Raw genomic sequence first — 27,968 nt, 5'->3', positions numbered from 1 at the left:
GCTAAAAGCTGCTTACAGTTTCCACCAGGTGCATTATGGGAAATTATGTCAGAAAGCTGTAGTTGTGCTCGTAGAAATTGTGACCCTAACTCAGAATCTCTGCAGAATCTTTAGTCTTGTTTAGTGAAATGAAAGCTGTGAGTTCTCTGACCTCTGAACCTGCTCGTTGTTTGTGTTTTCGGGGTCAGAACTGACGCTGTCGCCGTTTTGTGTCTCAGATCGAGGAGGAGATGCTCTCCCTGCAGAACGAGCGCTCGGAGCGGATCCGGACTCTGCTGGAGCGCCAGGCCCACGAGATCGAGGCCTTCGACTCGGAGAGCATGCGTCTGGGCTTCAGCAGCATGGCGCTCTCCGGCATCCCCGCCGAGGCCTTCAACCAGGGCTACCCGACCCCCAGCCCGTCCTCGGGCTCCGGCGGCTGGCCGTCGCGGCCCGTGCCGCGCTCCGGCAGCCACTGGAGCCACAGCGTGCAGAACTCGGTGGCCACGCCGTCCTGGCGCAGTCAGAACCACGGCGGAGGAGGCTTCGGCCGGGCCGAGTCCGTCACCTCCTCGCACGGCCTCGGCCGGGACGGCGAGCTGATGAAGAGCAGCAGAGGCCACGCCCCCTCCTCCCACCACCAGCAGCACTACCTCCCCCAGCACTACCAGCACCACCAGAGCACGCCGCAGCTCTACCGGGACGACCGCGACCCCCGGGACCGCGAGCGGGCCCGAGAGTGGGTGGGAGGCGGGGGCCACTACTCCCACCACCCCCAGGCCCACCACCACCACCACCACCACCTCTCCGCCCACTCCTCCTCCCAGTCCCTGGCGCTCCTGCCCCCCCCGCCGGCTCCGCCCCCTATTTCCCTCTCCACTTCGTCCCCTCCCTCCTCGGCGTCGTCCTCCTCGTCGTCGCAGGGCGGCTACGGCGGCGGCGGCCTGAGCGTCAGGGGCCCCGGCCTGATGGCGCTCAGGAACAGCCCCCAGCCGCTGAGGAGGACGGCGTCCGGGGGGCCGGGCGGCGGCGGCGGGAGCGACGGCGGGCTCAGCCGGAGCACGTCGGTCACCTCCCACATCTCCAACGGCTCGCACCTCTCCTACTCCTGAGCCGCCCGGCGGCCGCGTCCCGCCGCCATGTTCTGATCCTTCCAACAGAACCGGGTTTAAAAACGCCAGATTTTCATTTCTCCTTCATGGACGACCAGAAAGACACAAAAAAAAGGCGGTTCAACGTCCACGTTACAAAAAAAAGCAGAAAAAAAAGTCGTGTTACGAAACGAACGAGTCGAGCCGCCGTCGCTTCCATTAAAGTCCAAACTGGAGCCGTTCGTTGGTTCTGGAACTGAACTGGGCTTTGAAACCACTGTAACTATGTACATACCTGTAGACCCGGTTTCTAAATGTTTCCTACGTTCTGAGGGGCGGGGCTTAAGAGGCGGGGCCTGGGGGGGCGGGGCCTGTCGAAGGGAAGAGTTCTTTAAAGCAGGATTTTTATTTGTAGTGATAAGATTGTGTATAAGACCATAAAAGAAGAAACACTGCCATCTTTTGTTGGGCCGACCCACGACTACTCCGCCGCCGCCGCCCTCTGGTCCTTCCCTGGAGCCCGTTCACCGTCAGGATGATCGATCAGTTCGATCAGTTCGTGTTCAGTACAGAAGCAGAACAAACGCTTCAGAACAATCACATTTACAGCGTTTTGTCACACGTTCAGAAACCTCAGAAATCAGGAAATCTGCTCAATGATTTGGATAAATTGGGGAATTTGGCGCCCCCCGCTGTTCATCACGTGATACGACACCAACAGGCTTCTTCTTCTTCTTCTTTGTGTTGGAGCTGCTTCTATCTCCAACGTTCACTGCAAACCTGAATTATTTGGTTTGTGTTTCACCAACATAAAGAAGCTGCTGAAACATTGGAATTAATTTGATGTATAAACGCAGTTTTATAAAGTTAAAGCTCCTAAAAAACTCCGTCCTGGAACACGTTGGATGTGATGTTCGCAGCAACGGAATTTAAACTCATCCTGAGTAAACGTGAGAATCGCTGCTTTAATCTTTAGTTTTTACTCATTTTACTGGTGTGAAACACTCCTTTAAAGCTGTTTTTAGTCTTTTTTAATTTTTTTTATTTTATCTGCTGCTGCTTTCAGGCTCCTGAACTGAACACAAACATCTGACAGAAACCAGAGAATCAGGCGAAGCGTCCGCGGCGCCGAGCGTTACGTGCGTGTTGTGAGTTTATCTGCATCTGTAGATAAGATGTACATGTGCATTACAAATTAGTACAATTCAGTGCATGGGACTCGTGTACAGACGGCATTTGTATGAATAAACATGCACACTACCTATTTATATAAATGCATATAAATGTAGAAACGCCTGTAAATGCAGCAGGTGAACTGAAGATTGTTCACTGTCCAACACTTTGACTCACATTGTACTTACAGTGTATATAGAAGCACTAACTTCGAGACTGTGTTAGAGTAATAATGATTATTTTGTCACGTGAGTTGAACCGATTTGTACTAGATGCAGACAAATAGACGCCATCATCATCATCATCATTATTATTAATAATACAGTTGGAATATTTATGCTAATTTTTAAGTTTTTAAAATGTTTTTTGCCAATTTTTGACCACTAGGTGGGGAATAAGCGCAAAGTTACTGTGATAGAGCTATAAAATATAAATGTTTTTAAAGGAGGACTACGTTTCCCAGAATCCCGTGAGGGGGGTCTCAGGGGGCGGGGTCTCCGGTTCTGGGCAGGGCCGCGTTCTACTTTTTACTCTTTACTCTTTGTTTTTGAGCCAGTATTAAAAGGTCGAGCTGAGTTACGCACGTTTTCTCAGATTCTTTCACTACATTTGTGCCAAGTTTTTATTATTTTTAACGTTTATTTTATATTTGGGGCCCTTTACGGGCGAATTAGGTTCCCGAAAACACTGTAAACGCAACATCTGGAGCCCAGAACGTCGTCGGTTTTATCCAAGTAAGAAGAAATGAGAGAAATGATCACATGAATGAACCGGGTTGAATATTTAAACCAAACTTTCCCTTAAAAGATGTTTTTAATCGGTCAAAAAAGATTCAAAGGAACGCTGTGAAAATACAAAGAAAAGAGAAATTTGTGAGAAAAGATTAAAAGTGAATTTAAAAAGTTTAGAATAAATTTATATTTGAAAAACAGACGTTAATGTAAACTCAAAAAATTTATTTTTTAAAACTAAATTTGATACTAAATTGTCATAAAATGAAAGACTAAGTTTTAAAAAAAAAAAGAAAAACTGGACAAAGTGAAAAATTAAGAAAAAACATCAAAATAAATCGAATATTTTAAGATTGAAAAGAAAAACTAAGAAATTCAACTGATTGTTAAAAAACTTTAAGAAATTAAATTGTTCTTTAAAAGTTGAAAATTTTGTTGAACTGAAATTTGAGACAATTTCAGGAAAATTTCAATCGTAAAAAGTGACTTAATTTTTGTTTTCGGTTAAAAATTATAAAGTGAAATAAAATAAAAACGCCTTATTTAAAAGATGGAAAAAAATTTTTTTTTTTTACTTAATTTAAACGTTTCGATATTTGACCGTTTTTACATGTGATTATTTCTTCCTTATTTGTGGTTTTTCTTTGTTTTCCGTGTTTTCCAACAAACACCTCGTGGGTTGGTTTTTGCACTCCGAATGGGCTGAAAATGGCCGCCGCCGCCGTGGCGTGCGGACCTCCGTGTGGTCGACGCCGTCTCCAGTTGTCATTCCTACCTCATTTGCACTGATAGTCAAAGAATGTTCGGGCGGATTTTCGAGGAGGAAACGTTTTCCTTTTTGTTCTCATGTTTGTGCAAATGTTGAGATGATGAGCGAGAGCAGGACGGACGGCGGCAAACGGACGCCACGCTCGGAGCGGAGGCCGCTTTAACCTCCGTCTGATGGGACTCTGCCGGCCTTCCGTGGATGAACCTTGAAGCTTTTCTTCTTCTTTTCAGAGCCGTGATGTTTGATCTGACCATCGTTGTTTTTAGTGCGTTGTTGTGACACGTCGACCATTCCTGAGGTGTTTTCTCCGCCCGTTAAAGCTGCAGCAGGAAATTTAAAGTCAATATTATCTTTTTTTGTTCGATTTACGCCCAGAAAACGATTGTTTTACCGATCGAAGGATTTCTTCTTTCAGCTCGTTGAAGAAACATTTTGGGAAACTTTCTTGTTTGGCTTAAGTTTGAAAAATGTATAGATTTTCTGCTCGTTCGACACTTTAAATTCGAGCTGAAGCTCGTTTTCAGCATGAAATAACGTGAAGAAGAAACTTCTTCATCACAGCAAACTGAATCTGTTGGTTTTAGTCACCATTTAACACCTCTTATGATATGAAAACATCCCCTGAAACTGACTTTTCATTAAATAATCAGAATCTAAACCCTTCAATCATCCACAATTAAAATATTTGATGTACAAACTGTCAAAATCTATTAAAAATGCAGCGTTAATCACTTTAAATTATTAACTTTAAAGCAACAGCTGAAAGTTAATTAACTTCTTTGATTGTTTTACATGTTTTATTCATTTAGGAGCATTTTTAAGTGATGGATTCACACAGATTGTTTGTTAAAGACTTAAAGAAAAATGCTGGTTTTAGTTATTGAAAGCCAAACGAGCACTTTTCCCAAGATGTCGACACAAATCCTATTTTGGTGTGCGAGTCCGAAGGTTTCCTGGTGCAGTTTTACAAAGAAAACAAAGAAAACAAACCCTCTCTCTTCCTGACTGTTGTGATGTTTGTGGCCGGCAGGTGTGATGATGATGATGAAGAGGAGGAGGGTGGAACTGTGTCAGGGGTTTAAAATGTTCAGGTTCAGTGCAAAGTGTTCGGAGGAGTGTTGGAAAATGACTTGTACAGAAACGTAACAAAATACTTTTGGAGAAATAAAAGGAAAAAAACAAACAAATGTGCATTTGTTTTTATTTTTTGTGTTCAGTTAAAGCTCAGTTTTTATCCTTTTTTTTAATTTAAAATTAGTTTAGAATTATATATTTTCTTCCTGTTAAAATGTCCCAAAACGTGTATGAAGAACTCACAAAATATGTTAACTGCTAAGTTCATGTTTAAAGTTTATGCATTTATTTTGAAAATGCGCACCGGATGTGCCCAACTTGTGGCTTCCGGTTCTAAAATCCGCTGCCGGAAGTCATCGCTCCAAACTGATTCAGCTGTCATTCGCGGAGTTTGGCCCCCCGGTTTCAGCTGGCAGCGGACCCACAGAGACGCCGTGTTTGAGCCTACAGCCGCCGCAGACTTCCAGGATGTCGCAGGAAAATATTTTCTTCTTCGTTCCCAATTTAATCGGTGAGTTTAAACCGTCTCCTTTCAGCTAGCTTAGCGTTAGCTGCTGCCGAGAGGCGCTCACACCAAACCTCATTCAAAAAAGGGCGAAATTAAGGGAAAAGCTGGTTTATTACGTTGAATTTTTACATTTAGTTTGACTTACCAGACTCTTGATGTGCGGAGGTCAAATCGAGCTAAGATTTTAAAATAAAAACAAGCTAAGTTTTATTTTATTTTTTTTATTTTTACCTCGATTCGGTCTTTCTAAAACAGTAAATGTTGATTAAAATTTGGCTGGAACTGCTCAGGGGAGGATTTGATTTGCTAAAAATAATTAAGTATTGCGTCCCAGAACTGTCAGAAAATTATTTTAGACCTAATTAGGTTTTGGTTCACCCATTTCTACGGTGGCCCTGAAGGTCAAAATGAAAAGCAAAATATTCTCGAGGAAATATTGTGTTTGAATGATTCCGGTTTGCTGATTTATTCTCGAGTTAAAAAGGTTGTTTTGTTCAAACTTTAGCTTCAGAGCAACTTGTTTTATTTTAACTCTAAATCTTACAAAGTTATGATGCCATGAAACATTTAAACAGAAATAATAATAATTATATTTGCTTTGCATATTCCTTGTTTTGTCTCATTAAACTCTGTTAAATTCTGCACTTTAGAGGCAGAAATATGTTTTTAATCACATTTGTGGACAAACATTTGTTGACAGATCCTCAGACTCATCCCGCCATGGAGGCTGATTTTGGACCATTTAAAAATCACATTTAATTTGTCTTCCTCGTTAAAAATCGCTCTAAATTCCTCATTTGTTTGTTGGAGGTGATAAAACAGATGCATATAATCAAGTGACTACACATTAGATGTATTTGATTTAGATCAAATAAGTGTCAGAATTACCACTTTAACATTTTCTGATTTGAGGATGTAAAATTTAGATTTTCCAGAAGTTCAAACAACTCAAAGAAATAAAGGAAAACCTCATTTTGCCTCATTATTCATTCTGAACTGAGGCATAAGTTGTTTTGATTTGTACTGAAGTGAACCTAAACAAAACGTTTGCCCCTGTGTGTTCAGGCTACGCCCGGGTGGTGCTGGCCCTCCTCTCCTTCTACCTGATGCCCTGCTGTCCCTGGCCGGCCGTCTTCTGCTACCTGCTCAGCGCTCTGCTCGACGCCTTTGACGGCCACGCCGCACGAGCGCTCAACCAGTGTACGTATCTGCAGCCGTTCCACACCCCCACCTTACCCCCACCTAACTTTAACCTTACCTCTCTGCCTCGGTTTAGCAGCAGTGATCTGTAACGACCAACGTGGGGTTCGGGTTAGATGACGCAGTGCCCAGTCTGGCCTGAGGGGGGCGGTGTTGTCACTGCGTCAGACATTTTTAACTGAATTTGTCTCGTTTATGTTCCGTATTTTTGGGTTTTAGCTGAAAGAGAAACGCATTCAGGCAGCTGCCACACCTTGGCTCCGGGGGAAAATGGAAATGTTCGTTTTTCTTTTTTTTTAAATGAATTTATGGAATTACTCTGTGTCACTTTGTATTGATTATTCTATTATTTAATACATATAAATGAACTACAACTGAAATTCTGAACAACAAAATTAATTGATCTAAGTATCATCTTCCCTTTTGAAATGTAGTATGTCTCCCCCCTCCCTCCCACGAAGATGACGGAGCCTGAAGGTCAAAGCTGATGTTATTAGCGGGATTTGTTGTTTGCTAATTAATGTAAAATATGAAAAGAAAGCAGAACACTTTAGATTTATTTATCACCAAAAAAAAAGGGCAGGTGATGATGGGTCCCATGTTGCCCCAGCGGCAGAGGAAGGAGGACCAGGTAGTGAAGGCGGGATTTAGGCTTTTAACGAGGCTAATGCTAATGCTAACAGGGAGACGGAGACGAGTCCATTGTTATGTTAGCAGCTATGTGAGTGAGACTGCATTTGCACACAGATAAGCAACATAGCAGACTTTTGTGGTGATTATTTGCTGGGCATGTATATTTATTCCAATCCAATCCACTTTATTTATATAGCACATTTTAAACAAACACAAGGTTTCCAAAGTGCTGTACAGCCAGATAAAAACACATTAAAAAACTAAATCAAATCCAAAATAAAATAAAATACATAAAGATATTTATTGATTGATACTGTAGTCATGTGACCATAGTGACCTTTGCCGTACCTTAGCTGTGGCTGAATTGACGCCGCTGCATTCAGGGTGTTTTGTCCAACTCTTCCTTCAGCCACTAAGTTCGGCGCCATGATGGACATGCTGACGGACCGCTGCGCCACCATGTGTCTGCTGGTCAACCTGTCGCTGATCTACCCCTCCTACACCTTCCTGTTCCAGCTCAGCATGTGTCTGGACATCGCCAGCCACTGGCTGCACCTGCACAGGTGACCCGGCGGCTAAATCTCAACACGTTGGTTTACACCTCAGGTGGAACGTCGCTCCATCTTCCTGTGTTGATCTCTATTGATCGGTGTTGATGTCTTCCTCAGCTCCACCATACAGGGATCAGCGAGTCACAAGACCATCGACCTGTCCGGGAACCCGATCCTCCGGATCTACTACACCTCAAAGGTCAGAGCAGCGAACTCAGTCAGTCTGTTTGTGTGAAGTTGAGCAGAAACTGAAGCGGTCTGTGTTCCCTGCAGCCGGTTCTGTTCGTGATGTGCGCCGGGAACGAGCTCTTCTTCTGTCTGCTCTACATCCTTCACCACATCCAGGACCCGGCACGTAAGACCTCACCCTCCTCTTCCTCATTCAGTTCAGTTCAGTTTTATTTATATAGCGCCAAATACAACAAATGTCATCTCAAGGCACTTAGATAATAAAGACCAATTCAAGCCAATAGGAATTAAATTCATTGTAATCATAATTATTTGCAAAATAATCCAATTCATTCATATAGAGCCAATTCAAAAACAGTTTCCCAGCTAAGGAAACCAACAGATTGCACTGAAACTTGTCTTCAGTCCAATCTCCCGTCCTGAGCGTGCCTGAGGCGACTGTGGAGATCCACAGAGAGGCGCCTGATAACTGAAGGCTCTGCCAGCAAAGTTAAACTGTGAGTCAGCAAAAAGGTGTCATGACTCAAAAAGTTCCTTCTCTGATTTCCACTTTTAAAGTTTCAGGTTAACGAAGAGAAAGTCAGAATTTGGGCTCGTTTTGGGTTCATTCTTCTTCTTCTTCTTCTTCTGTTTCTGAGTCTGTTTTTACGGGTTCATCATCAGCATCTGTCACAGAAGCTGTTGGATTGGCTTTCAGGCTCCCGAGAATCATCCAAACTCTGTTAAAACCGTCTTAGTTTCAGTGAATCTCTGCACCTGCTTCCTGTTTCCCTGTAGAAATGTGCAGAAATGTTCTGTGAGAGGAGGATTCACAGCTTTTTTCTCCGCCTTCTGACCACATTAAACAGTTTCAGCTCAAACCGGCCGACTCTCTGCGGATTATCATGGAAAAGGATTTAATGGGTTAAATTCCTCCTTTGTCTGGTTTGTGGTGGATTCTGACGTCCGCAGAGAGTCCGAAAAGAGACGACCAGGAAGGTGTTTGCAGCTGGAGCACGTTTTCAGAGGATCCGGTTAATAATGAGGTCATCGGATAATGAGGTCATCTGAAGCCTCTGATCTCCCACAGAGGAACTTCAGCAGCGGCGGGGGGGTCGAATTAAAACGTGTGAATCGGTTCAGAGCAGAATCAGCTGTTCTTCTTCACCACATCTGTGTGCCTTCCTGTTTCTGACGGTTCCTGTGAAGAGGATCCGTCTTTCGGTTCTTCGTTCTTATTTTGAGATCCAGACGCGGTCCTAAACCAGCGATACTCACTATTTATTTCACCAGAGCCACATTGGCAGCAAAATCAAGGGAAGAGCCACTTTTACCACAACATACTAAAGTCCCCTTTTTGCAAATATGCATTTCTACATATAAAACATCCCACAAAAAAGAAACAACACAGCTAATACATTTTCAATTCAGACCACATTTGCCTTAATACTGGGATGAGTCCTCGACTTTCTTCATGTTGTATTTGTAGTTTGTTGTTGTAATCATAGTGAGACATTCAGGATGAGCATGGTTTTTGTGCTGGTTTTTGCCCTTTTTTTCTTTTTTTAATTAAAAACCGATCCATTGTGCCTGCATCTTGTGCTGGCTAAAGGAGCTAGCGTGCTCTGCGGTCTGAGGTGGTTTAAGCGGGCTGCGTTGCCAGGTTTAACAGTTCCCCCTTTAGGAAACACCATTAAGCCTTAAAGCAATACTATGTAACTTCTCAAAAAGCCCATTATGGAGCTCCCCCTACAGGCTGTTCCGAGAGCAACTCTAGTCCGGTCTCTTGCTTTGTCGGCCTCTCTCTTTCTCTTCCTTGCTTCATCAGTCAGCGTCTTCTTCTGTTTCTTCGGTGCCTCTGCCATGATGATCGTACTGACAATGTTGCGCTAGCTTAGCCTTATACCTGGGAGCGTGAGAGGGGTCTATTTGTTTCTGCGGTAGGTGTGCCAGAAAGCAAGTCGAAGTACTTCCGCTCAGCTCCCGGGCCGCTCCAGCAAAGTTACATAGCGCAGTTATTCCAACTCAGACCCCCGAAGGGCATAGGAGACAGGCCGATCGTAATATTAAAACTCATTCTAGCCGCACAATTTTTTTCAAGCTGTTATTTTAAGGTAGAAATGTTACATAGTATTGCTTTAATAAAAATACTTAATACTACAAAAACGCAAACTTAACACATTGACTACCGGCGGTTTTTAACAGAATTATGTCGTAGAATCCCAGCGTTCTAAACCATTTTTTTTTACGTTTTTTGTACAGTCACAGCATATTATGTGATAGGGCCACTGAAACATGTTATGGCTCGTTTGAAAGCTGAGACTTTAAACTCTTTGTGGGTCAAAACTGCGTGTCTCTAGGTGCCGCCATTAGCGAGCTATCCTTAGCTAAACCAAGGCGGGTATCCACCAAAATCAACAACAAACTGAGATATCGGCTTCCCTTTCCCTCCAAGCGTGATCGCATGTTGCAAAGCTAAGCTAAGCTAACCTGTTCATAAGACCGCCTCCTGACTTGTCGCGTGTCTTCTTCTCCTTCTTGTTGTTTGTTTATGTTACTTTACCGCCACCCTCTGGAAACCGACATGTGCGATTGGACAACAATCAATGCAGCGTTATCAAAATTGTTCTTGAGTTGACGCAAAGCCATTGGCGTAATGATCAAAATGTCCAGATGATGACACCAGTTTTTGACTGCCATCTATGTCAGTTCTGTTCATCACATAATTACAAAAATCACACAGAATGTGCATTAGAATGTATAGATTCAGAATCCATAAAAAAACGTAAAAACGTATTTTTACCATGTGGGAGCCAACGCATGGGCAGTAAAAACGTAGTTTTACGTGACTTGGGAGTCAATGTGTTAATAAAAATACTTAATGCTACAAAAACGCAAACTTAGTAAAAATACTTAATACTACAAAAACGCAAACTTAATAAAAATACTTAATACTACAAAAATGCAAACTTAATAAAAATACTTAATACTGTGCAGTATTCGCTGTGTGTTATTTGAAAAAATATATTGTTAGCATATTGTTATAAGCTACTATGCGAGTGCGAGCCGCCAGTTAAAGCTTGAGTATCTCTGCGTTAGGTGCATCAACCTGATGATGTCATCAGGTCTGAGGCGCTTACGCGTCAGATTTTGATGAGTATCTGCTTTCATTCTGCTGCAGTTTTTTCCGTAAAGATGAAAAAATGAGGTAAAACGTTGCTGATCTGAAGCTCAGAGCCAGCAGACGGTGGAGTAAAAGCTTTCTCTGGTGTGTGTCTGTGCTGCAGCCTGGCTCTACTGGCTGCAGGGACTCTGCGGGATCATCTGCCTGCTGAAGTCCGGCATCAGCGCCCTGCACCTCGTCACCGCCTCCCAGAACATGGCCGCCATGGACGCCGCCGAGCGGGAGAGCGCCGCTAAGAGGCAGTGAGAGGTCAGAAGGAGGAGGAGGAGGGGAATCCACAACACCTTTTATTTGTTTGTGTTCTCTGAGGTAACGGGAGGCTGAAGTCAGACGGTTTAGGACCAAATATCACCGAATATTCCAAAACCAGGAAGATGGAGTCGGAGCTTCTGGTCTGTTTTTATTTATTTATGTCCCACAGAGACAGAAACGGGGTGTTGTTGAACTGACACGGTTATCAGAGGCAGCTTTTCTTTCCCCAGATTTAAACCGAGGGGGCGGGGTTTATGTTGAAAGGGGGGTGGGGCTTATGGCCACCAGGAGGCGGGGCTTATGGACAACAGGGGGCGTGGTTTATGGCCACCAGGGGGCGGGGCTTATGGACAACAGGGGGCGTGGTTTATGGCCACCAGGGGGCGTGGTTTATGGCCACCAGGAGGCGGGGCTTATGGACAACAGGGGGCGTGGTTTATGGTCGCCAGGGGGCGGGGCTTATGGTCGCCAGGGGGCGGGGCTTATGGTCGCCAGGGCCCAGCTGCACAAAACACCTGAATGTTCTCAGAGTTTATCATAGAAGCCAAAGTTTTGTTCCTGAATTAAACGTCAACCGACCTCAGAAAAAAGCTCAGAGTCGATGATCTGCTCATGGTTCAATGTTTCCAGATGTTTCCAGATGTTTCCAGATGTTTCCTCTGGTATTAACCAGCGATTTCACGTCTATAAGTCAGAGTCTAAGTTGATCTTGGTGCCCGCTGAGGCGAATCAACAGTTTGACACGTGAAATGTTTTCTTCTTGTCGCTTAAAGCAGGAAATAAACGGCTGAATGAAGCTAAAGCTAAAGCTAATAACGGCTCCATGAAAGCTAAACCAGGAGCTTCCTGGTGGATCGGCTGTTCTGAAGCCTCCCGTGTGGGCAGGTGAGCGGCCCGCTGCGAGCTGTGCAGGTGGGAGTCCTCAGGACGAGCTTCCATTGGCTGAGGGGAGAGTTAAAGAGTTACAGCAACAGACTACAGGAATAAGCAGCCAAACATCAGGAACAGCAGCCGGTGTGTGACGTAATAACAGCCTGACGGCGAGTATTTAAGTCTGAAGTGTCACGTTTAAGGAGAAAACTCAGGTGTTTTGTACATCTGGGCCCAGATGTTTTAGCTTCCTCCGTCTTTGCACAGATCGTTGCTCGGATCGTTGCTCGGATCGTTGCTCTGATCGTTGCTCAGATCGTTGCTCAGATCGTTGCTCAGATCGTTGCTCTGATCGTTGCACAGATCGTTGCTCTGATCGTTGCTCTGATCGTTGCTCGGATCGTTGCACAGATCGTTGCACAGATCGTTGCTCGGATCGTTGCACAGATCGTTGCTCGGATCGTTGCTCGGATCGTTGCTCGGATCGTTGCTCGGATCGTTGCTCTGATCGTTGCACAGATCGTTGCTCAGATCGTTGCTCGGATCGTTGCTCGGATCGTTGCTCGGATCGTTGCTCGGATCGTTGCTCGGATCGTTGCTCTGATCGTTGCTCAGATCCTTGCTCTGATCGTTGCTCTGATCGTTCCTCAGATCGTTGCTCTGATCGTTGCACAGATCGTTGCTCTGATCGTTGCTCTGATCGTTGCTCTGATCGTTGCTCAGATCGTTGCTCAGATCGTTGCTCAGATCGTTGCTCTGATCGTTGCTCTGATCGTTGCTCAGATCGTTTCTCTGATCGTTGCTCAGACAGATCGTTGCTCTGATCGTTGCTCAGATCGTTGCTCAGATCGTTGCTCAGATCGTTGCTCTGATCGTTGCTCAGATCGTTGCTCAGATCGTTGCTCAGATCGTTGCTCTGATCGTTGCTCAGATCGTTGCTCAGATCGTTGCTCTGATCGTTGCTCAGATCGTTGCTCTGATCCTTGCTCTGATCGTTGCTCAGATCGTTGCTCTGATCGTTGCACAGATCGTTGCTCAGATCGTTGCTCAGATCGTTGCTCTGATCGTTGCTCTGATCGTTGCACAGATCGTTGCTCAGATCGTTGCTCAGATCGTTGCTCTGATCGTTGCTCTGATCCTTGCTCTGATCGTTGCTCAGATCGTTGCTCTGATCGTTGCTCTGATCGTTGCTCAGATCGTTGCTCTGATCCTTGCTCAGATCGTTGCTCTGATCGTTGCACAGATCGTTGCTCAGATCGTTGCTCAGATCGTTGCTCGGCCATGTTTAAGGTCTCCTCTGCACAGTCTCATCCTTAAATCTGCAGGATGTAAAATCGGAGCTTTTATTGAAGGTTTTTAACGGTTCTCCAGGTGGCCACGCAGCCTTTAGTTTCTTTAGTTTCTTCCTTTAGTTTCTTTAGTTTCTTCCTTTAGTTCTTTTCCAGAAGCTCAAACGATCCATTCGACCTGGTTTTAAAGGTGAATTCTGCTTTATTTCGTCCCCACGCTGACGACTCTCGGCAGCAGAATCCTGAGGCGGCGGGCCGAAATAAAGCCGGACCACCTGTTTAATAACGGTGTCGCCATCCGGAGCGCTCGGTCCTCATTCCTTTGGATTTGATCGTTTTTTCATGGTTTTCCACGACATCCTTCTGGTTCGTGTGAAACACGACACGCACTCTGAGGGGAGCGTGTGCCTGAATATTCCCTTTTTGTTCTGCATCCGAGCCACTTTTTGTTGGTGTTTGTTTGTTTTTTACTGCTCACTTTCAGATTTCTGCTGTTGATGCACCGGTGAATGGACAGCGGCGCTTATTTAAGACCTATAATGTTTTTTAATTGTGGTAGAAAACGTGTTTTTCCTCTTTTAGTCGCGTAAAAGCTCACCTGAGGAGCACCAAGTATTCAGTCTGTGCTGCTGACGTAAAGCCGTGTGTCTGATGGAGCTCTTCTCCTCGAATGTATGAAGCTGAGATGTGTTTGTATGTGGACATAAAAGCCAAACTTTAAAGTTATATTTAAGAGAAATTTCAGTATTTTGGAGGGATTTTGTGTTTGAATTTGCTGTAAAAAATCAAAAAAAGAAGCTGTAGAATAAAGAAAAGATGAAAGTGTGAGTTCATGTCTCATGTTTGGTCCTGAGCTGAAGAAAGTAAAAACAGGAGTTTCTGCTAACTTAGCGGTTAACAACCTTTTTCCCTGAAGGTTTCTGTGGACGTCTCCGGATCGCCAAAGTAAGAGCTCAGCTGAAATTTCCTCTTTCTGATCTGAAGCATTTTTATCTTCAACAACCTGGTTCCTCGGCCCTAAAATAACCTTTAAAACTCTCCTTTATACGTCTGAGGAGGAAAACCTCGATTAAAAAGAAGGATCGAACCACTGTTTTGCTTTCTTTGAGGTGTTTTGGACCTCTGGGCTACCATAGCTTCTTCCTGTAGTTTCTTCTTCTAATTGCCATTAAAACTGTTATAAGTAAATATTAGTTAACTTCGTCATCACTTTTAAAATATCTACATGTGATTGTGTTACAGCTCAAAATAATTCAGATAAACAGTTTTAACACAAAACGACCCATAAAGATGCAAATGTTTCACATCATTTAGTCACTTTTAAGCTAAATTTGTGTCTCATTCGGTAGTTTATGTATAATTAATATAATATTAGCTTTACGTTGGTAATTTAATGCTTTTACCATGATCATTAGTGATATTGTCCCATTTTGGTGCAAATTTTTGGCACATTTTTAAAATAATTTTGCATCTCTTTGTGTACTTTGACCATTTGGTTTTATTTCAGGGACTTTGTGTATCAAACAGATATTTAGTTTCTCTTTTTGGCCGTTTTCCATCTCTGTTCATTTAATGACACATTTGTAGACTAATTTAGCATACATGTGATTTATTTGTCAATTCATTTTGTGTTTATTCCAACATAAAAACGTCTAAAACGAACCACATGATGACATGTATCATTTTTAGGAATAAAATGTTTTTTTTCTTTTTTCCATGTAAGCCGGATATATGGTTGCTTTGTATCAAATGGTAAAAAGCCGTTTTCGTGCATCAAATCATGCAGACGAAGGAGAAATCCTAAAATCCGAAATTTTTTAAATGGAGTCTTGCGGGCGGCTCCGTGCCGGCCTTTCGGGGATGGACGTCATGTGTAATGGAGGTTAGATCCAGCTGTTGCACTTGCGCGAATCGTTACCTTTAAGATGCTCGGGGGATAAAGCCTTGTTTTAGCTAAACCCGACACCATTTTATCGAAGAGTTTGGCGAACGCGGTCCGGACCGTTCGGCCGTGTGGGTTCGTGACGGGCGGCGGCGGATATTTCTGTAACGGCTGAGCGGAGGGATTTAACGGCCGCGCTGATGGTGTAAATGTCGGATTTCATTATTTGTCGGCGGCGGCGGGGGCGACTGGGACGGCACCAAATACTTTCCCTTTAAAGCAGAGAGGGACAGAGGGGGCGAAGAGGAGATAAAAAAAAAAAGAAAAGGAAGAAAGACAGAGAGGGAGGGAGGGAGTTTGAAAAAAAAAAAAGAGAAAGATGTCATCCTGCCGATCGAAACACCGAGGCGGAGCCACGGACCGCGGCCGACCGGGAGCCCTCTAGTGAAGGGACGAGCTGTACGCAACGCCGAGGCTTGGATCCCGCCGCCGCGGCCTTCACGGAGCTACCGAGAATAAATGACTCCCGAACAGCCGCTGAACATGATTGGCACGGTCCGACTGCTCATCCGAATTAAAATTATCTCTACTTTGCATGCAATTCACTAATTTTTTACGACAGTAGACATAAGCAAATTGTATTAAAAATGCACCTTGAAAGCATGATACCAACCATTTTGTCGCATCTACAAAAATCATCCACGTCAGAGCCTGTTTTGTCGCCAACAGATTTTCACGCAAAGTCATAATTTATAGCAGCGAAACGGCCAAGAAGTGTTAAGTTTATTTAATCTGAGCATCGTCCGGTGTCATCACATTTTTCCACTGAATAACCCGAGCGGGCAGAGAGCCGCGCCGCAGGCCTCAGGCTGTGTTTTTGGAGCCGCTTTGGAGCGCTTCTCCCCGGGCTCCGTCGCCCTCCTCCCGCCCCTCTGTGGTCCCAGGCGGGGTCACTCTCAGCCCCTCAGGATGGATACCTCCTGGAGTAATTTCCTCTTTCAGGTGAGTTGTTAATTGTGGCTGGAGCTGCTTGTGGTTGAGCTTTTTATATGTGTGGGGAGGAGAAGACGGAGGTGGGTGGGGGTGTTTCACATCCCTGGATGGGGTCAGAGAGGATGGTGGGGGGGGGTCATTAAGGGGTCAGGGTGAAGTTGTTGCTTTGGTTCTCCTTGGAGACGGATTTAAACCTCAGATAAGGGTTCATGACCTGATCCGTCGACCAAAACTGTCCTTAAACTGTCCTGACAAATATAAACTGAATTTGGGTTCAAATCAACTTGAACTGAACTCTGACAGACGATGACATCAACAGGCACAAAGCAAAGCAATCATTGGTCTCGTAACCTGTCGGTTTCAGAGCAGATTTAACATTTTCTGTCGGTTACATCATCATTTTCATGGCAGAACATCGAGATTCGCCTCTTTAAAGACTCCAAAGCTTCACAGTTCGGCCGCACCAACACGTCTTGGTTCAGCCCGACCAAAGTACACCTGAGTGAGGCTTTTAAAATGTGCAGAAATGTCAGAAACTGCACCAAACCTAAGAAATAAATGGAGAAAATGACCCACTTCCTGTAGGATTGAAGCTCCGGGTCAAATGTTGTGGTACGGAGTGCAAGGAGTGCCACAAGAAGGAATAAAATAAAAATGGAAACACAGAAAAATGAATGAAATAATTTTTCCTATTTCGTTGATCGATTGGATGTTTTGCAAAAGATAATCACACAAATTTACAATTTAAGCTTCTTTTATTTTGACTAAATAGTAAAAAAAGAAATGGAAAAAAAGTTTTCCATTAAAAAAAAAAAAAAAAAAAAGAAAAGCTGAAAATTTGTGTATTTTTTTCCAGTTTGCCCGCAAAGAATGATTCAAATCTTCATTTGTTTACACATTTATGTGCTCGTTCATGTCTATTTCTTTTTAAACATCTGTGATTATTGTTATTATTTGTATGATTTTATCTTTTTCTCCTTTTTTTTCATGGGTTTTTGCTTTCTTTTTGTAAAAGAAAAAACTTCCTCTTGCTTTTTTTTCTGTTTCTGAACACATTTGAGACGAGAAATAATCGTCACAGTTGCAGAATCTTGGCTCAAAATAACGCCAACAAGGCGGAAATCAAAACTTTGTGACGACTGATGTCGAGTTCAAAATGACAGAAATCAGAAGAGTCGATAAATCTCATCGTTTAGATGCTCAGATTAGTTCATAAAGTCACTCATATATTTTTGTATTTATTTGCTTTTATTGAACAGAAACGAGTCCAAAGAAATGATTTCAGAGTCTTCACTGACCAACTTCTTTGTATTTAGAAAACAGAACCAAATGTAGAACCTGATGCAGCAACACTCAGTGAAAGTTGTTCTGGAGTCACAGAAAGACAGAAAGTTTACAGAATCTACAGGAACAGCGTTCTGGAAGCTTCTCCAACCAGCAGGTTACCTGCTGACAGGTGAGGGTGTCAGGATTGGGTATAACAGCAGCATCCACCAAAGGTTCAGTCTCTCCAACAAGGATGGGTCGTGGCTCAACGCTTTGGGTCAAACTCCATCAGAGAATCATCAATAAGTTCAGCAAATATTTCTCAGAGTCAGACTGTAAAGAACTTTGGTCTTTCAGCATCTGCAGAGCAGAATATTGTGAATTCGGGGAGTCTGGGGAAATCTGGGATTCAGCAGGAATGGACCCAGATTCCTCTGAAAAACTGCAACAATCAGTGTCCTCAGTTCCCAAAGCGTTAGAAAGAGTTGTTAAAGGAAGCTGATGGAAACATGACTCCATAAGAACTTTTACTGAGTGTTGATGCTTCAGATTCTACGTTTGGTTCAGTTTTACAGCCTGAGATCAATGAAGTTGATCAGTGAAGATACTGAAAATCATTTATTTGGATTTTTGTCTGTTAAATAAATCGTTTGACAAACTACAAACTCAAGATTTTGTTGTGTTTCATAAAACTTTTCTGTAACTTTTCTGTGAAACGTTTCGTCTCCTCGGTTCAGGTCCGTGTGCTTTGTGCTTAAACTTCTGGACTATTAATACAGATGTTGTTGAACCATTGCAGACGACGCCGAATCAGAACCAAGCGGACACGCCTCTGCAGTCCGAGCTGCTGCCCGAGCTGACCGGCCCGGCTCAGAGTCCTCCGGCCGAGCACATCGTGGCGCCGCCGTCCACCGTGGACACCGCCGCTCTGAGCGAGGAGCCGCTGCCCGGTGAGGAGTTAGAGCGGTCTGTAAACACATGAGACTGTGTGGTGGAAACATGAAGAACTGCCAACATCAGGAGATGAGGACCCAAACTATATCCTAATAGTTCGAAAATCCAAATTATTCTCTTTCCTCTTGGTGTTTTTCCTCATTTTAACTTATTTCAGGTGGAAAAATCCAAATTATTCCAAATTATTGCTGCAAAATGTAAAAAAATAAGACGTGGTGCACACACATGTGATCAGACCTTTAATATGAAGCCTGAATCTTATCTGGTGCCACATAATTAGTTAAAGTCCACCTGTGTGCAGTCACATGACCTCTGTAAATACACCTGTTGTTGTTTTTATGTGGATAAAATGGCAAAAAAAAACGATCAGAACTTTAGATTTGTTCATCGCTGTGGACATGAATTAAAAAAAAAGTCCTATAAAAAGTAAATATAGGCTCCTCCCCCTCCCTCTCTGCTGTGCTTCGGCTCCTAGGCAAGGCAATTTTATTTGTAGAGCACAATTTGTACACAGCTACATAAAATCACAAGAAGGCAATAAAGTCACTGAAAAAAAACATAAAAAATAATCATTAATTAATTAACTTAAAAGTGAAGAGTGCAGATAAAATACTTTCAGGTGTCATATGCACAGCTAAACAGAACTGTTTTCAGCCTGGATTTAAACATTGTCAGAGTTGAGGCCTGTCTCATTCTGGAAGGCTGTTCCAGATTTTAGGAGCATAAAACTGAAACGCAGCCTCACCTTGTTTAGTCCTAAAGCCCCTCCCTGCTCAGGTTAGTAACCATAGTAACCGTCTCTGCTGTGATGGGTTGATTTCCAATCGTAAAACTATGCGACTGACTTTTGTTGTGCACATTCCCGGGTTTGAAACCGCCTCTGATGACGTCTTTAACATGAAATTCACGTGTGTGGCTGTACGTGTGCAGAGCTCACACTGAGATGATGGCGGTGTTACATCACGCAACTGTGGGCGGAGCCAAAGAGCAAAAAGGAAAAAGGGTTGAACCTCACTGGTGTTCTTTCTTTCAGTCGTCTGCGCACAGATGTTGAAGTTAAGTCGGATCTGAACTGTTGATGTCATGTCTGCTGTGTCCGCCAGTCAAACCGCTCGCCAAGCCCAGCCGGCCGGCCCACATCTGCGCCACCTGCAACAAGGAGTTCAAGAACAGCTACAACCTGCGGCGGCACCAGTCGGTGCACACGGGCATCAAGATGAAGGACCGAACGGCGCGGGAGAAGGAGGAAGCGGCGAAGGCGGTGCGGGTGGAGAAGCAGACCATCCCTCTGTCCCTCCTCCAGCTCACCCTGCCCCCACAGCCTCCGCCTCCCGCCCCCGCCACAGAGACCCTCCCCCAACCCGGGCAGCACACCAACCCGGAGGGCCAGCTGGTCCCTGTGTCCATCGCCCCTGCAACCGTAACCATGGCTGCGCCGCCTCAACCCATCCAGGCAGCTGTGGTCGTTGTTGGGTCCATGGAGCAGGTGGGTGTGCAGCTCGACAGCCGTCAGATGATTCTGTTACTGTCTTCTTCTTCTTCTTCTTTTGTTTAAAAGTGTTTGGACCGAGAGGTATGAAAGCAGTTTCCATGGTTCCGGTTACAGTCTCAGGTTTTATTGTCTGCTCTGTGGAGGACAGCTCAGCTTAAAGGTGACACATTCAACACAATTCTGAGGTCTGACTGAGGTGTGTGTGTGAGGCGCTTTGGTCAAAATGCCCGTTGGTTTAAGCAGGTTTTAGTTTGAACTGGAGGGAAGGAGCGACCGGAGAGGTTCAACCAACAAGGCTGCAGCAAGACGCCGGTGAAGGGTCAGTTTCTGTCTGTTTGTAGTGATGGTATGGGGTTGGAGCAGGGCCCACTTCCACCTCTGGGATGGTATGGGGTTGGATCAGGGCCCACCGCCACCCCTGGGATGGTATGGGGTTGGATCAGGGCCCACTTCCACCCCTGGGATGGTATGGGGTTGGATCAGGGCCCACCGCCACCCCTGGGATGGTATGGGTTTGGATCAGGGCCCACTTCCACCCCTGGGATGGTATGGGGTTGTATCAGGGGCCACTTCCACCTCTGGGATGGTATGGGGTTGGATCAGGACCCACTTCCACCCCTGGGATGGTATGGGGTTGTATCAGGACCCACTTCCCCCTCTGGGATGGTATGGGGTTGGATCAGGACCCACTTCCACCTCTGGGATGGTATGGGGTTGGATCATGGCCCACTTCCACCCCTGGGATGATATGGGGTTGGATCAGGGCCCACTTCCACCTCTGGGATGGTATGGGGTTGGATCATGGCCCACTTCCACCCCTGGGATGGTATGGGGTTGGATCAGGACCCACTTCCACCCCTGGGATGGTATGGGGTTGGATCAGGACCCACTTCCACCCCTGGGATGGTATGGGGTTGTATCAGGACCCACTTCCCCCTCTGGGATGGTATGGGGTTGGATCAGGACCCACTTCCACCCCTGGGATGGTATGGGGTTGGATCAGGGCCCACTTCCACCTCTGGGATGGTATGGGGTTGGATCATGGCCCACTTCCACCCCTGGGATGGTATGGGGTTGTATCAGGGGCCACTTCCACCTCTGGGATGGTATGGGGTTGTATCAGGGCCCACTTCCACCCCTGGGATGGTATGGGGTTGTACCAGGGGCCACTTCCACCTCTCGGATGGTATGGAGTTGTATCAGGGGCCACTTCCACCTCTGGGATGGTATGGGGTTGTACCAGGGGCCACTTCCACCTCTGGGATGGTATGGGGTTGTATCAGGGGCCACTTCCACCTCTGGGATGGTACGGGTTTGTACCAGGGGCCACTTCCACCCCTGGGATGGTATGGGGTTTGTACCAGGGCCCACTTCCCCCTCTGGGATGATATGGGGTTGTACCAGGGGCCACTTCCACCTCTGGGATGGTATGGGGTTGGATCAGGGCCCACTTCCACCTCTGTGATGGTATGGGGTTGGATCAGGGCCCACTTCCACCCCTGGGATGGTATGGGGTTGTATCAAGGCCCACTTCCACCTCTGGGATGGTATGGGGTTGGATCAGGGCCCACTTCCACCTCTGTGATGGTATGGGGTTGGATCAGGGCCCTTGGCAAAGCTCATTTCCACTTCTGTGATGGCAGCATTGATGCAGAAAAGTTAACTGAGGTTTTACAGCAACATGTGCTGCCTTCAGGACTACTTTTTTTCCGGGGACGTCCGTGCATTGTTCAAGCAGACCATGGAAAAGGACATTCTTCACACAAACCAAGAAGAGGGTACGGGTGCTGGACTGGCCTGCCTACAGTCCTGGCCTGTCCCCAACAGAGAATGTGGCAGAACTCTGTCTTCATACTGTCTGTAATAGAATAAAGTTCTCATATTTTCTCAGCTTTTTCTGTAAAAGTTCAGCTTCTCTTCTTCTGTCCACCAGAATCCCAACCCCATTCCCAGCTCCAACCAGGTGAGGAAGAACCACGCCTGCGAGGCCTGCGGGAAAGCCTTCAGAGACGTGTATCACCTCAACCGCCACCGGCTGTCCCACTCGGACGAGAAGCCGTACTCCTGCCCCATCTGCCAGCAGCGCTTCAAGAGGAAAGACAGGATGAGTTACCACGTGCGCTCGCACCAAGGCGGCGTGGAGAAACCCTACGTCTGTCCGCACTGCGCCAAGGCCTTCTCCAGGTACCGCCTCCTCCTCTGCTGCCGAGCCAAACGCCTGAAACAGAGACGTCAGTCTGAGGTGTTTTCTTCTCTAAATGCTCTTTGGCATCAATCATCAATAGAGCTGGGCGAGTTAACTCGTTAATTATTTAACGCCGATAAATATTTTATCGCGCATTAACGCAGGTTTTATTTTTTTTTTTACAAAAAAATTTTACACTTTTTTTTGGGGGCTTTTGTGCCTTTAATGGAAAGTTCAGAGAGACAGGAAGCAGGGGGCAGAGAGAGGGGGAACGACATGCAGCACAGGGCTGTCGGATGTGGGACTCGAACCAGCTGCAGCGAGGACTGTAGCCTCTGTACATGGGGCGCCTGCTCAGCCCACTACGCCACGGACCACCCCTGTTTATTATTTATTTTATTATTGTAAAAGTCTGTTGCTCACAGGCTTTTATTTTGTAAAAGTCTGTTGCTCACAGGCTTTTATTATTGTAAACGTCTGTTGCTCACAGGCTTTTATTTTGTAAACGTCTGTCGCTCACAGGCTTTTATTTTGTAAACGTCTGTCGCTCACAGGCTTTTATTTTGTAAGTCTGTTGCTCACAGGCTTTTATTCTGTAAAAGTCTGTTGCTCACAGGCTTTTATTTTGTAAAAGTCTGTTGCTCACAGGCTTTTATTCTGTAAAAGTCTGTTGCTCACAGGCTTTTATTCTGTAAAAGTCTGTTGCTCACAGGCTTTTATTTTGTAAAAGTCTGTTGCTCACAGGCTTTTATTTTGTAAAAGTCTGTTGCTCACAGGCTTTTATTTTGTAAAAGTCTGTTGCTCACAGGCTTTTATTTTGTAAAAGTCTGTAGCTGTCTGCTGTGGAACAGGAAAAGAAAGTAATCGGCGGATCCACCAAACATGGAGAAGGGTACGGAACTTTTACTCGGCCATTTTCATTTTAAAGTTCTTCCAGACGGCGGAGTCGACAGAACCAAAGTCATCTGTAAACTCTGCCAAGTTGAATTGTCTTCTCAGCGTAGTAGTTCCAGTCTAAAATATCACTTAAAGGCAAAACACACAACTGATAGCAGCAAGTCATTCAAGGAAACAGACAGTGGAGCGAGGCTTCTACATAAAAACTACAGAAAGATGCTGATGTTAAAAGTGTGTTTGCACAACAAATGTTATGGCACTTTCATTCATATGGCAGCACATTTAAAATAAAGCTAAATGCTAAAGGCTATACACTACTTTTGGATTCATTTTTGGATTCTGCGTACAAATGCGATTAATCGTGATTAATCAGGGAAATCGTGTGATTAATTAGATTAAACATTTTAATCGTTGCCCAGCCCTAATCATCAACCATCATACCTGCTGGTCCACCAACCAGAGGCCTTGAAACGTCCCAAAAACTGCCTGAACACAGCGAGGTGATGGTGGAAATATCTGTGGCACGGATTTCCTCCCCACACCTCTTCTCCTTGGCATTTGGCTCCAATCTGACGTTTTATTTGGGTTATTTTCTCTTACTTCATCCTCAGCTCTGTGAATGAACTCGACCTTCTTGCAGCATCTTTGGTTTGGAGTGATTTCTGTTCTGCTTTGTGTCCTCAGGCCGGACCACCTCAACAGTCACGTCCGACAGGTGCACTCCACAGAGAGACCCTTCAAGTGCACGGTAAGGTCTGCTGAGAGCTCTGCTGGCTTTATATTCTCTGAACAGATCACAGATGCATTCTGGGCCTAAACAGTGATGAGAGAAAACAGCCTGCAGCCTGATCCAACAGAATGCTTTCACATTATTAGCTGGAACAGAGCGTGTTGTTGTTTCTGCGACACATGAAGCATCACGAGCTGCTGGAGTTTAACACAAAGCCAGCCCGTCCCGACTGAGAGCGAGCGATAAAAAGTGATCAGAATGACTGGGAGCTCCACCTCCTGAGACACACAAACTCCGTCAGTTCACCGTCTGTCAAACCTCCGCCACAACACTTCGTCTTTTTACTCTTTTTACCCTTTTTAAAGGGGCACTAGGTAGCATTTTCACCTAAAATTATAGCCTTCAGGAGTTTAACAAAGGTTAAACAAGTCAATGGTAAGCGAATGAAGCCTGTCTCGCTCCCAACAGGGGTCTGTATGCTGAAAATCCCATATGTAACTTCGGCAGGAGCGACCCGCTTCTGAAGTGTCGTGATGCGTGAGAAGAGTCGTTTGTGTTTACGGCACTTAGCTAGGTACTGTATGCTAGCTGTAGTTGTAGCTATGTGTTCGCTTGCGTTGAAGAGCCAACACCAAGCGTTTCCTATTCTGCCTTTCACAGACTGAACATGAAACGTTCGATGTTGGCACTTCCCATCTTTGTGAAATTTCTCCAAGCGTGATCTTGTTCATCTACCATAGTGATCTGCGTTTTAGATCGCAAAGAGACAGGTGATGACGGTGCTCTAATTCCCCCCTGAGTTCGAGACGTAGCCTAGCTTCAGAAATACACGGACTGACCTGATTAGAATAAGAATAGCGTTTTGATCCGAACAAGAATTGTTATCTACAAATGAAAATTGATTAATTTGTGATTATAATCGGAATAGTGTAGAGCTAGTCTGCGTTTATTGCGGCGTGTGTTGGTAGTGCCTGCGCGCATCTGTCTAAGATGTAACTTTTGTAAGTGTCTGCTAATACAAAGGAATCACTCCACGAATACACCATGATGAGGGAAGAATCCCATTCAAGATCAGCAACAGTCCATCCATACATCCATACATCCATTATGTGCCGCTTGTCCGGGGATCGGGTCGCGGGGACAGCAGCCTGAGCAGAGAAACCCAGACGAGCTGTCCCCGGCCACTTCCTCCAGCAACAGGATTATAGCATATTATCTTGAGTTCTCTCTACAGAAAATCTCTGATTATAGTATCTTACGTGGGCAGTCTACACTTGTGAATCAGATGACCTAACTGCACTGACTAAATAACACAACGAACAGCAGCATTCGCCACGATGGTTAGTTAGTGGGTGTGTACAGGTGGGCATTTTTATGACAGTGTAGAATTTCAGTTTGACCAATAGAGATCGCTATACTGCCGCTAAACTACCTTGTATCCCTTTAACCTTTGTTTGTTTGGTTTTTAATTAATTTTTTATTCATTTCTGCCACCAAGTGGTTCAGAAAATGTTTTTTCTTCTTGTTAAATTGGCCATCTTGGTTTTATTATCTGAGCGGCGTTGCTACGAGATAAATACTTCACTGATCCAGAGGGAAACTCAATGCACTGTACATTTATTACTATGTTGTACTTCTAAAGAAAAAAAAAGGCTAAACTGGGTGAATAATCTTTTAAGAATCTTTTAATTCCAGTGAGATGCTGGATATTAGTCCCATTTCTGCCTCTGAACGGTGGGAAAGCCGGTTGCTAATTGGCTTGTGGTTGTAGTCAAGTGAGATGTGTTTTCCACAAGTTGTGTTTGGACGTGACAACAGAAGGGTGGAATAAAGCTGAGGTATCATTTAAAAGTCAGACTGAGGTTCTGAAAGGCAGCTGATTGGATTTATTGGTTATTCTGTCGGTGGTCCTTCTCTGCTGCAGCGGTTACACCTGACTGAGAGCGATTGATAAAAAGTGATTAGAAAGCGTACTTTTTCAGTCAGTCTGTCCTGACATGTCGCTCCGTCCAGCGATGACTTCGCCCTCTTATAAAATCGCCCGCGCTGTCTCCATCTGGACGACATTTCGCAGCAGTGTCCCGCCCCTAAACACTTGTTATTGGTTGAAATGAACACGCTGCTTCCTGTTGACAAGCTAGTTAGCAACAGGTTAGCATCACTCAGGGAATAACGGACGAGGAGAAGCTGATCTTTACTGTGGAACAGCACCCGATGGTTTATGACCCCAAACCACAAAGATCTGAACCAAAGGGCATGGTCGGTAATCGCAGGTAATTACTGGTTTGGATTCTGAACCAATAGAATCACGCTGCATATCAGGACACCCTCGCAACATTTAGTCGTCGTTTGGCGTCAGTTTTGCTCGCTTTCAGTCAGGACGCTCACGGTGGGCCCTCAGACCCCTAAAATAATGTTGAAGCTGTGGAGGAAAGAACAACTGATCAGTCAGATTAAAGCAAATCGAGACTGATCTGAGAGAACGATGCAGAGATTTATAACCAGATATAAAGTCTGTTTCATCCCAATTTGATGTAAAAACCCAAAATGATTCATTTCAACATGGCTGAGCCTCCCAGATGGAGGGAGGAGCTCCACTGAACGATGATCAGTTAATCAGCTCCTGGCTGCTACTTAGTTCCTGTGGAAGCAGGAAGGGTTCACTTACTTCTTCACAATCTGCATCTTTTGTTCTATAAATAATGAGACGGTTTGATCTGTCATGTGATCAGTTTGAACACCTGATGAGGATCAGATGTTTAAAAAAGAGAGGAATCCCCGAATGATTTTATGAGAATATCCAGGTCGTTGAAAAGGTTGATGACATAAATAAATTTTAAATAAATAAATCCAGAAGTTACTTTGTTTTTCATATGAGTGCATTTATGAATCATTAATTAATCACTTATGAATCACTTATTAATCATTTATTAATAATTAATTAATCATTAAATGGTCGTAGAGGAGGATGAAAAAGTTTTCTGTTTGTGTCAGTTTTTTGTCATTTTCCCTAAATTCAGGATATTTTGGTTCTAAATGTGAAATAAGTGACTTTATTTTGCTTAAACTTCCTAAAAAATGCGTGTTCGTGTCCACGTTTCTTCCTCAGACGTGCACGTCGGCCTTCGCCACGCGGGACCGCCTCCGTGCGCACCTGATCCGTCACGAGGAGAAGGTGCCGTGTCACATCTGCGGGAAGCTGCTGTCGGCCGCCTACATCACCGACCACATGAGGGTCCACAACCAGTCGCAGCATCACTCCTGCCACCTCTGCAACCGCAGTAAGACGCCGCCGCCGCCGCTGAACGCAGTCCCAGAATGCACCACTCTAACAGCCTCCTGTGTTGCAGGCTTCACCACCCTCACCTACCTGCGGGTCCACGCCCAGAAGCACCACGGCCAGGAGTGGAAGGAGAGCGGCGGGGCGCGGGGGGGCTTCGGCGGGACGGGAGCCGGCGGCGTGCTGCTCTGCCAGCTGTGCGGCGTGCAGTGCAAGACGGCCACGCAGCTCCAGGGTCACATGGGCACCCACGCCCAGCAGGGCGACCCCAACCCCGACCCCACGAGCGCCGGGCCCGTGGGCACCACCAGCGTGGCCATCACCGTGTCCAGCCCGAGCGCCGTGGGGCTGCTGGTCACCGACTGCTCCAGCATCGCCCCCCAGCCCCACAGCTAGCACGCCGCGGGGGGCCGCCGGGGGCCGCCGGGGGCCGCCGGGGCGGGCGGGTGGAGGAGAGGACCGAAGACACAGCAGCCAGTAGAGGTGCGTAAATCCATCGGCTCAGACGGCTTCTTCTTCTCTTTTAAACAGAATACTCCATTTCCTGAATAAATGAAAGTTGCTTTTTATTTAGTTTCCTGTTTTATTTGTTATTTTAACTGAATTATATTTTATTTATTTTTTATTTTAACTGAATTATATTTTATTTATTTTTTATTTTAACTGAATTATATTTTATTCATTTTTTATTTTAACTGAATTATATTTAATTTGTTTCTTATTTTAACTGAATTATATTGAATTGATTTGTTATTTTAACTGAATTATATTTAAATTTATTTGTTCTTTTAACTGAATTATATTTCATTTATTTCTT

At 45.1% G+C, this 27,968-nt stretch overlaps 3 protein-coding genes across 5 annotated transcripts in view; all 3 read left to right on the top strand.

The window, feature by feature from the left end:
- taok2a (TAO kinase 2a) overlaps positions 1 to 4,930 on the top strand; it is a 36,682-nt gene extending 31,752 nt beyond the window's left edge. For all 3 annotated transcript variants that reach the window (XM_075453635.1, XM_075453634.1, XM_075453633.1), the window contains one exon: positions 219 to 4,930. In XM_075453635.1, the coding sequence (XP_075309750.1) occupies positions 219 to 1,091 (873 nt within the window). In that variant the 3' untranslated portion in view covers positions 1,092 to 4,930. The remainder of the gene's footprint in view (positions 1 to 218) is intronic.
- Positions 4,931 to 5,152: 222 nt separating this feature from the next.
- On the top strand, positions 5,153 to 11,574 carry cdipt (CDP-diacylglycerol--inositol 3-phosphatidyltransferase (phosphatidylinositol synthase)). Its single transcript, XM_075454534.1, has 6 exons — positions 5,153 to 5,328; positions 6,391 to 6,525; positions 7,568 to 7,721; positions 7,827 to 7,908; positions 7,983 to 8,064; positions 11,165 to 11,574. Exons 1-6 carry the CDS (start codon positions 5,286 to 5,288, stop codon positions 11,305 to 11,307), a joined length of 639 nt encoding a protein of 212 aa, XP_075310649.1. The 5' UTR covers positions 5,153 to 5,285; the 3' UTR covers positions 11,308 to 11,574.
- A 3,770-nt stretch (positions 11,575 to 15,344) lies between these two features.
- Positions 15,345 to 27,619, top strand: maza (MYC-associated zinc finger protein a (purine-binding transcription factor)). The gene is made up of 7 exons (XM_075454782.1): positions 15,345 to 16,356; positions 18,413 to 18,563; positions 19,671 to 20,053; positions 21,993 to 22,243; positions 23,826 to 23,889; positions 26,981 to 27,152; positions 27,222 to 27,619. Exons 1-7 carry the CDS (start codon positions 16,324 to 16,326, stop codon positions 27,545 to 27,547), a joined length of 1,380 nt encoding a protein of 459 aa, XP_075310897.1. The 5' UTR covers positions 15,345 to 16,323; the 3' UTR covers positions 27,548 to 27,619.
- Positions 27,620 to 27,968: the final 349 nt, after the last annotated feature.

This window comes from Odontesthes bonariensis, chromosome 21 (assembly GCF_027942865.1).
Source record: "Odontesthes bonariensis isolate fOdoBon6 chromosome 21, fOdoBon6.hap1, whole genome shotgun sequence".
NCBI classification, from domain to species: domain Eukaryota; kingdom Metazoa; phylum Chordata; class Actinopteri; order Atheriniformes; family Atherinopsidae; genus Odontesthes; species Odontesthes bonariensis.
Note: the sequence above shows the minus strand (reverse complement) of the source record. Positions and strands in the feature narration are given on the sequence as shown.